This window comes from Chanodichthys erythropterus, chromosome 4 (assembly GCF_024489055.1).
Source record: "Chanodichthys erythropterus isolate Z2021 chromosome 4, ASM2448905v1, whole genome shotgun sequence".
NCBI classification, from domain to species: domain Eukaryota; kingdom Metazoa; phylum Chordata; class Actinopteri; order Cypriniformes; family Xenocyprididae; genus Chanodichthys; species Chanodichthys erythropterus.
The window spans coordinates 21475001-21485117 of NC_090224.1; the positions used below are offsets into that span (position 1 = coordinate 21475001).

Genomic DNA, 10117 nt, shown 5'->3' on the forward strand with positions numbered 1-10117 from the left:
ATCAATTTTCAACCTGCTTTGTATTATATATGTATGTAAAGAACAATGTTTACTCATTCTTCATGTTACTGGACTGAAAAATTATTTGTCAGCAAAAGTCCTTTTGTCAGCTCCAGGGCTTTTTTGAAAACTACAGATTAAACTTCTGCATTTTTGTATTCAGTCGGACAGATTGAGGGTTATTGAATTTGCTGCATGTCACATAAAAATACAATAATATGTTTGCAGTTATTTAGGAAACATGCTCACGTTCTTGTTTCTCTGAAAAACAATTCTACAACCAGTTATTTTGAAATGTGCATTTCGTGTCGGAATGCTTTGGTCTGTGTGACTCCGCCCACTGCCAATTTACCCAATAGTATTTCGACACCTCGGGTTGCCAGTTGGCATAAAACACAGCGTATGGCAGCCATGGACGAAAGCAAACTAAATGGTTCAGAAATCGACCTAAAAAGCCTTGGTGTGCATTCAAAAAGCTCTATAAATCGCATAAATTTCGCATTCCAGGGGCTAAATATCACGTTATTCATACACACCCGTCTCGTCTCATTCTCTCCAGGTAAATAGCGCTTGTATTGTGCATAATTTAGTCATTCCCGCAGGTTTTGCGCGCGCACCACTGATCTATATTAGTCTCAAACAGCCTGTGAGTCTGTCAAGTACCAAAATGAGTGGCTTACTGCTATTAAACGGTCAAATACACACACAATTATGTCAAAATGCCTGTCTTGGTGAGTATTCAGTTAAACACAGTCAGTTTTATAACATTAAATAGTTTTTGTACGTGAACAACACAAGTCGACACCATTATGAATAAAAGTTTACTAAGAAGTATTTTCTACTAAAGCAAGGCGATATTTGACTCAGTTAAGCGTATCTGTACCTGAATAAATACCTACTTGAGGTTTCATAGCTTTTAATTCTATTGCATTTATTTGTTGCTGTTGTTTGCAATTCGTTTATTTGTTCATATTTTATTACTGACTTTTTACTTGTGTTTTTTTTTTATGAAAATAAAAGTTTGTGTTGAAGAAAAGTAGATTTTGTTTGTATATGCTGTCAATTGTAGTTCTTAGAAAGAAAATCGGAATCTGCAAAAATCGGTATCGGGTGATTACACTAACAAAAATGGGTGGAGCTGACAGAACAGAAGTTTCCTTCATTTTTTCCCCCCATCGTTTTGGCCTAAAACACTGTGATCGTGGTCATCCAGTTTGAAATGTTGTCTACAGAGTTTTTTCAGATTTTCTGTCGCGCCATTCTCTCCATATTTACAATTCTTTGCAGCCTTTATCTACTACCTACAATGTGCTGGATCCTTCCCTGGAAACCGATAACTCACTCCCGCTAAACGTTTACTCTTTGAATTTTTGTACGCGGGAACAATAGTCGACATCATTATGACTAAAAGTTTGCTAAGAAGTATTTCCTACTAAAGCAAGGCGGTATTTGACTCAGTTAAGCGTATCTGTACCTGAATAAAAACCTACTTAACCTGAAAAACTTAAAGTTTCATAGCTTTTTATTCTATTGCATTTATTTGTTGCTGTTGTTTGCAATTCGTTTATTTGTTCTTATTTTACTACTGACTTTTTACTTGTTTTTTTTATGAAAATAAGACTTTGCATTGAAGAAAAGTAGATTTTTGTTTGTATATGCTGTCAATTATGGTTCTTAGAAAGAACATCAGAATCGGCAAAAAACTGTATCAGCAGATCACACTAATAAAGAAATCAGAATCGGCCAAGAAAATTGCAATCGGTGCATCTCTAAATGGAACACAATGACAACAGCTTTCTTACCTGTACGCGACGGCGTTTTGCATTGGGCGTAGCTGACAGAACGGCAGTTTCCTTAATTTTTTTCCCTCCGTTTTGGCGTAAAACAATGTTCGTGGTCATCCAGTTTGACTACTACAAACAAGGAGGCTTTTCAGATTGTCTGTTGCGCCATTCTCTCCATATTTACGATTCTTTGCAACCTTTATCCACGGCCTACAACACGCCGGATCCTTCCCTGGAAACTGATAACTCACTCCCGTTAAACGTTTACTCTTTGAATTTTTGTAGCGGGAACAAAACAAGTCGACACCATTATGACTAAAAGTTTGCTAAGAAGTATTTCCTACTAAAGCAAGGCGGTATTTGACTCAGTTAAGCGTATCTGTAGCAGACTGGAGGGCGTGGAGGGCAACATGCCCAGTGCATTATTGAAGTTTTCTTACCTATTTGGCAAAAAAAGTCAGGTTGCACCGATTTTTTTTTTTTTTAAATCACCTTTCTACTGTATAAAAATGCAGACGAGTTTTATTGAAAGCCCATTTTGTCAGCAGTGAAGTACCCCTTTAAAGTATGAATTAATGAGGAATTTCATTTGTTCAAACCTTTTAAGGCTGTTCTAAGTGCTTTTCAGAGAAGCTTGAATGGGAGATCTCTTCAATTTGGGTCTTTTAGAAACTGTATCAGTGGGCTCAGTGGGTTTCTAAAAATGAACAACCGTTGAAGGTGCTTTCCTGCGTGCAGTTAATGAGCGATTGTGTCACCACAGGAATCCCCTTCAGTCTCAGTAAACTGAGCTTCAGAGACTTGTGCCGTTTTCTCCCACTGGATGATGATGATGATGATGATGTCTGTTTTTGCAGAGTGACTCGAAAGAGAGGCAGGTTAACAGGTGTGACAGGTTTCACATTTGACTAACTGAAATTTAACAGACTTTAACTTCACACCCTTTATTCGTCTGCTATACGTTAGCGAAGGAAGCGCAGATGTCCGGTATGACAGGTTAAACATTTATTAGAAAGGTTTTTGCTTGTTTGCTGATGTTTGCTCTTTGTCGTGTGTTTTACAGCTGTTGTTTGCTCACAGGCTTCAGGTGTGGCTTGAGATTTACCAGACAGTTTTGTACATTAGTGTGGAAGCTCATAACATAACTTGGAAAATGGAGATTATAATATTTAAAAAAAAAAAAAAAAAAGATATATTTATACCAATTATAATTTATAATTCCTAATATAGTAATATATAATATTGTATTTTATATTGTATAATATTATTATAATAATATTATAATTAAATAATATGGTATTAATTATATAATGTAATTCTAATTATATTAATTAGAATGAATCATGTTTTAATTATTTATCACTGGATAAAAGCGTCTCCTAAATGCTTAAATGTAAATTATAGAGATTATATTATATACTTAATATAATAATAATAATAATAATTTATAATACCTATTATTATAATGATATATAATGTTGTATTATACAGTTCATAGTAATAATATAATAATTAATATTTTTTTTGAATTAATCACAAAGTTTTATAAAATGGAAATGGAGATTAAATTAGATCATGTTTTAAAAGACATAATTATTATATACAAATTATAATTTGAAATATCTAAAAATAATTATAGATATAATATAATCTCTAATTCTATTTTATAATATAATATTACATCATATTATATACTTAGAATAAAAATAATAATAATTTATAATACCTAATACTATGATATATAATGATGTATTATATAGTTTGTAGTAATATTATAATTAAAATTTTTTAATTCATTATGAAGTATTATAAAATCGAAAAGAAAAAAATTAGATCATGTTTTAAAAGACATAATTATACAAATTATAATATATAATATTGAATTTTATATTGTATAGTAATATTAGATTATAATTAATTGCTTTAAAAATATTTTAAAAATAATTTAGAATTTTCTAAATAGAATTCTATAATATATATATATATATTTATTTATTTTTTTTTTTGTTAATGTATGTGAAATTTGTATGTCATATTTTTTAGCCATGTTTCTTAAATATGAATTTATGGCCTAATATAGTATGTGATAAGCAGTGACTGGTCATGGGAGATACTATTAATCATTCAGCATGCAAAAAACACAGATCTGTCACGCGATCTGGAATTCAGTCAACCTAAAATGCAAATTGCATGCAAATTTTTAGTGTGTTTGTCACCTGACCTCAAAAAACAGGACACATCTCTTTTGAGAAAAATGAGCACACAACTGCCTATAGACAGTTGCTACTGTACATAAAAAAATAATAATTAATTTAAAAATTATTATATTAAGCAAATTAAAATGTCATGCTTCTGCTCTGAGATTTAATTGTGTCATACAGTATCAGCTATGGTTTATAGTTGCTCTCGTTTGGTGTTGTACAGTGATATTTGTGTGTTTCTGTTATTGTAAACGCAGCCAATTACACTAATGAGTGTTTCTGCATTTGTCTCTTACAGGAGGCCTTTCTGGATTCCGACAGAACCACGATGATCTGTGCGAACACTCTCTTCACCTGGAGGAAGGACAGGACGGCAGTACCGCGATGGGCCTGTCGGGGGCGCTACCTCATTCCCTGCCCTCCACACCTGATATAGAGAACGCAGAGCTGACGGCCATCCTCCCCTTCCTGTACCTCGGCAACGAGAGAGACGCTCAAGACCTGGAGCAGATGCAGCGGATGGACATCGGCTTCATCCTGAACGTCACCACGCACCTGCCGCTCTACCACTACGACCTCGGCCTCTTCAACTACAAGCGCTTACCCGCCACCGACAGCAACAAACAGAACCTGCGGCAGTACTTTGAGGAGGCGTTTGAGTTCATAGGTATGACATCAAATATGATATGATCAAAGAGATGATGGGGAATCTAATGAAACTGTCAAGAACATGTTCGCCTCATATTTCAGCCCCAAAATCAAGAGGAAAAAGAGGAATTACATTTTTGTGAAACAGAATGAAGGCTATTTTTATGACTTATAAGCTTTGAAAAAAATGTGTGTATATTTATTATTATTATAAATATATAAAATGACAATGTATGCACAATTATGATACATAATATAATTTGTAATTAAATATTAGAATTTATATATGGATATATAATATTTATTTAATAATAAATTATATAATATATTTATAATAATCCAATTTATGTGTAACTATATTTTTTACTTTATTTTATTATATATATATATATATATATATATATATATATATATATATATATATATATATATATATATATATATAAATAAGTAATATAGGTAATAAATATATATATATATATAAAGTAAAAATGTAGTTACACATAAATTGGACTTAATGTATTATTATGTTTTATTATAAATATATTATATAGTTTATTATTAATTAAATATTAATTATCATTATGAATTTAATAACTTAATATCTAATATATTTAAATATGTAATATATATTAATTAACTTATACACATTTCTTATACATACTATAAATGATAATGATAATTTATTTTTTATATATATATATATATATATAATTAAAACATTAAAATTAGAATTTCTGCACAATTAGAATTTTGTATATTTTATATATTATATATATATTTCACTTACACTATATATATACTCAAATAGAAATACACATTAATTGGACTTTTAATTATATATATTTTAATTATTTTAATATTTTATAAGTATTATAATATTTTAATTATTATAAATATTTCATTATAATTCTACAATATAATTTATTATAAATTAAATATTATATATATTATATTGTAATAATATATAATATATTACATTATATAATGTTATCTATATATAAATTCTAATATGTAATTATAATATATATATATATATATATATATATATATATATATATATATATATATATATATATAAACACTTTAAAAGTACAAATTACATTGTTATGTATAACATATAAAACACAAAATATAAAACATTAAAAGGACAAAAAAGTACATATATATTATAGAATTTTAATAAAATATGTAACATTAAAAGTCATTAACAAATCAATTTATGAACAATTATGATATATATATATATATATATATATATATATATATATATATATATATATAAAATATAAAACATTAAAAGCACACATTATAAATAAGTTAATTAATATATATTACATAATTATATATAATATATATTACGTTAGTCATTTTCATAATTTTATCAATAATTATAATTTATATATTTTATATAACTTATAATTATAATTTATAATTTTCATAACTATTAATAAAAATAATATTTACAATTTATGAATACTTGCATATATATTACAAATTATATATAATTAATTCATAATTAGATAGTAATAATTATGATAATAATTATAAAAAAATTTAAAGAAAAATCTAAATCTTTCATATTTATTTGAGATTTGAGACGCAGCATTAGTGACTTGACAGATGCTTTAGTAATTAAAAGAAATCCTTGTCCATTTATTGTATATTCCTGTACGCATAAGATCAGGCCATTTTTGATGAAGTAGCTGTTGTGGCATTTTCCTAAAAGCCGACGGTGACGGTGTGCGTTAGTCCAGCCCTGTTCAACATAACAGCTCCATCATGTTTAATGGCTTCATCTCAGACTCAGACATTTGTGTTCAAGCTGACGTCTGAAGTGTTTTTCTGTCCTCAGAGGAGGCGCATCGGGCCGGTCGAGGGCTCCTCATTCACTGCCAGGCCGGCGTGTCTCGATCCGCCACCATAGTCATCGCCTACCTGATGAAACACACCTGGATGACCATGACGGACGCCTACAAGTTCGTCAAGTCCCGGCGGCCCATCATCTCGCCCAACCTCAACTTCATGGGTCAGCTTTTAGAGTTCGAGGAAGACCTGAACAACGGCATCACTCCTCGTATACTCACGCCCAAACTCATCGGCGTCGAGACTGTCGTATAGGATCTTTTTCCACATGGAATATGCTTTCTCGTTGCCATTTCAGGCACTCTTTCGGATGAGGATTTGGAGACTTGCATGAGGAAAACGAACCGTTTTTTGCGATCCCGTCCCGTCAGTGTTGAGCCAAACACTGTGCTGCGGTCATTCGATGGCTCTTGGCCGCTGGTGCTGGCTAAAGCCCTCAGAGGAGTCTGAAAATGAAGGCTTGTGAGGTGTATCAATCTTCTTATTCTATTTTTATACAGGAGAGCGACCACCTGAGGTGGCTTCACTGTGCAATAATTTGTGTGCGGAAAGCAACCGGGTGCGTGCCGTGTACATAGCGACAGTGAGACTTTCAGCCCACCCGGTTAGACGCCCTACTTTTGTGTTTTTGTTCCGGCTCTTTTCATTTAAGTTCAGTTTGAGGCACTGATTTTCCTCTTTATCACATTTCAAAACACCTGAAACCAGCTTTATACATGTTTGGGCACCCATTTCACGTCACGTTTTCTTTGTTATCACTGACAATCAGAACAAACCTCATTTGAATGTCCTTACAAAAGAAATTATAGCATGTTTACTACAGGCATATGGACAAGAACTAAAGTATATTACTATTAAATCATCATCAAAATATAGATTAAAGCAGTTGCTTGAAGACAAGAGTGCGTAAATGATGATTTTAATATTTTGTTGGTTTTTTAAGTCACTGTTGCACATTCATATTTGTACTTCAGCTTCTGTAGGTGTGTGTGTGGGAACACATGAGAACAGTATCTAACATATATTATGCTTGTATGTATTTGTGTTTTCGGCTTCGATGATCTCGGTCTTGTTGAAATCAGGTTGTGAGTTCAGCTTGTTTGCGCACACGTCAGCCGTGCCTCTATCGGTGCCTTAACTCATATTTTGTGACTTTTATTTTTGAGTGTGCGACACGGAAACGGCTTTAAACTCTTCTTAAATTCTCTGTAGCGCAAGGGTGTTTCTGTGAGTTTTAAATGTGCTAGAAAAGTCAAAAGGCCGATTTTTATCATGGTTGTGCGTTGTTTTGAATCGGGGCATTGGACAGTATGCTCTTATTTCTCATAAAAGAACGGAAACGCTGTGAAATAACAAAACTCTGGGCTTGTCTAAATGTCAAAATGCAAAGTGTAACAACAGTTTCTTATACATGGAGTTTTCTAAATAGTAATGCATTTTAGTTTTTCAGCTTTACACAAAAATTGCTTATTAATTGCTGCTTTTAGACGTACAACTAGAATTGGTACCTTGAACAGTTTCACTGAAATTGTATCCTTATATTTGTTTATGCAATATAAATATATACAGTAGTGGCCAAAAATGATGTCCAGCCAATAAAAACTGACCGCTTTATCCTTGTGAGGAGAGCAAAAGTCTTTGCAAATTTATCAAAATGTCTTTGCAAATTTGTTAAAGGCTTTGTAAGCATATTGCGTAGTTGTCAATTGTTTTATTCGAGATAAAGCAACGAAATTGTGCAGACATAATTTTTTGCTAATTATGAACATGCAAAAACAAGAGAGAACCAATGAAATATTAATAACTGATTATGTGTTTGCTTTTTGTTTTTCTTTGCATTTTTTTTTGCATAATTTGTTTTCCTTTTCTTTTTTTGCCATATAATATTGTCAGATATCAAGTTTAGTGTTTTGTTTTTCCCTCATATTAAAAATATGCAAAAAATATAAAATATTTCCCTGACATTTTGATGGTTATCCCCTCCCACTGTAAAAACAAAATGTTGTTTCAACTTAAAAAGTAAGTGCTCATGCTGCTTTAAAATGGTAAGTTTAGTCAACTTAAAATGTGAAATTGTACTAAGTGTAAATTTACAGTTTTGGTCACTACTAAAACTGACCGCTTTATCCTTATAAGGATAGCAAATGTCTTTGCAAATTTAACAAAATGTCTTTGCAAATTTGTTAAAGGTTTGTAAGCTTATTGCGTAGTTGCCGATTGTTTTATTTTTGATTTTGGCATTGTGCAGACATAATTTTTTGCTAATTATGAACATGCAAAAACAAGATTATGTTGTAGTCAAGTTGCTTTTTCCTGTGAGCCTTTTGTTTTTCTATGCTTTTTTTGCATAGTAAATTAGTTTTCTTTTTTTTTGCATTATAATTTTGTCAGATGTCATGTTTAGTGTTTTGTTTTTCCCTCATATTTAAAAAAAAAAAAAAATCTAAAATATTTTCCTCATATTTTGATGGTTATCCCCTCCACTTTATAAAACAAGCAACTTTAAAAGGTAAGTGTTCATGCTGCTTTACTAAGTGAATATTTGAGTTGACTAAACAAAAAAAAAATGAATGCAGCATGAATACTTACTTTTTTAAGTTGAAACAACAATTTATTTACAGTTTTGGCCACTACTGCATACATAATCATTCAAAATTTGACAAGCAAACAATTGACTTAACTTAAAACACTTACAAGACATCCTCACAATCAGTGAATGCAGTCGTTATTATTAATATTATTATTATAAATAGCCTAATAAAAGCCCAGCCAGCATACTTATTAATCTCACTCTCTACTGATCAGGCATTAGAAATAGACATGATTACATTCAAAGCAGTAAATTAGACACTGTCAATATCTGAAAACAATCTTCTCTTTCTTAGTTCTTCCTGCAGCTTCAGTTTTCTACAAGTCAACAAGACAAATATCATTGAATGAAAATGTTTGGATGATAAACCGAATGCAAAGCACATTTGTAATATGTTATGCTTTCCTATATATTTACTGCTAAAGGTGCAGATTCTGTTACTTTCATGTTCAGCTGATGCAAAATGTCTTCTTCTGTTCAAACGCTGGTTTCATGTCACTCGTGTCACACTGTGCTTGTACGAGCGCGACCCGGAACATCTGAATCCGGCTCAAGGATTTAAAGGGCAAAACTCTCTGGGTGCGCTCATCCCATTTTGCAGCAGCAGACGGTACACATATTTGCTAATGGATTTCTATGCATTGTTTATATTTTTGCACTGACTTCAAAAAAAAAAAAAGCTTTTAATTTTTTTTTTATTATTGATTATTTTTTCCCACAAAGGTGCTATGACGCTGGAGGCCTTCCACAATGTTTTTGCATGACCTGCTTTGGTAAAGTGTCTTCCTGTAAGCCAAGAGCTCTCTTTAAATGTCAGAGTTCAAAACACTGTTATTTTGTAATGTGGGGTTTGGAAATAAACGACAAAAAGAAACTATTCTGAATGACTTGTTCAGTGTTTATACTGCAAATGGTTGCTCGACTGGTTGCATCACTATTACTATTTTCCATACTGTATTTGTAACTCTAAAAATCTACCCAGCAACATGATAAAAAACACTTCAGTGATCGCATAGCAACACCCTGGC

At 31.6% G+C, this 10117-nt stretch overlaps 1 protein-coding gene across 1 annotated transcript in view; it reads left to right on the forward strand.

Annotated features, from left to right (window-relative positions):
* The window catches only part of dusp10 (dual specificity phosphatase 10), a 15282-nt gene extending 6033 nt beyond the window's left edge, over window positions 1-9249 (forward strand). The window contains exons 3-4 of the mRNA XM_067384488.1: window positions 4284-4652; window positions 6489-9249. Coding sequence (XP_067240589.1) covers window positions 4284-4652; window positions 6489-6754 — 635 coding nt within the window. The 3' untranslated portion in view covers window positions 6755-9249. The remainder of the gene's footprint in view (window positions 1-4283; window positions 4653-6488) is intronic.
* The last annotated feature ends 868 nt before the right edge of the window (window positions 9250-10117 follow it).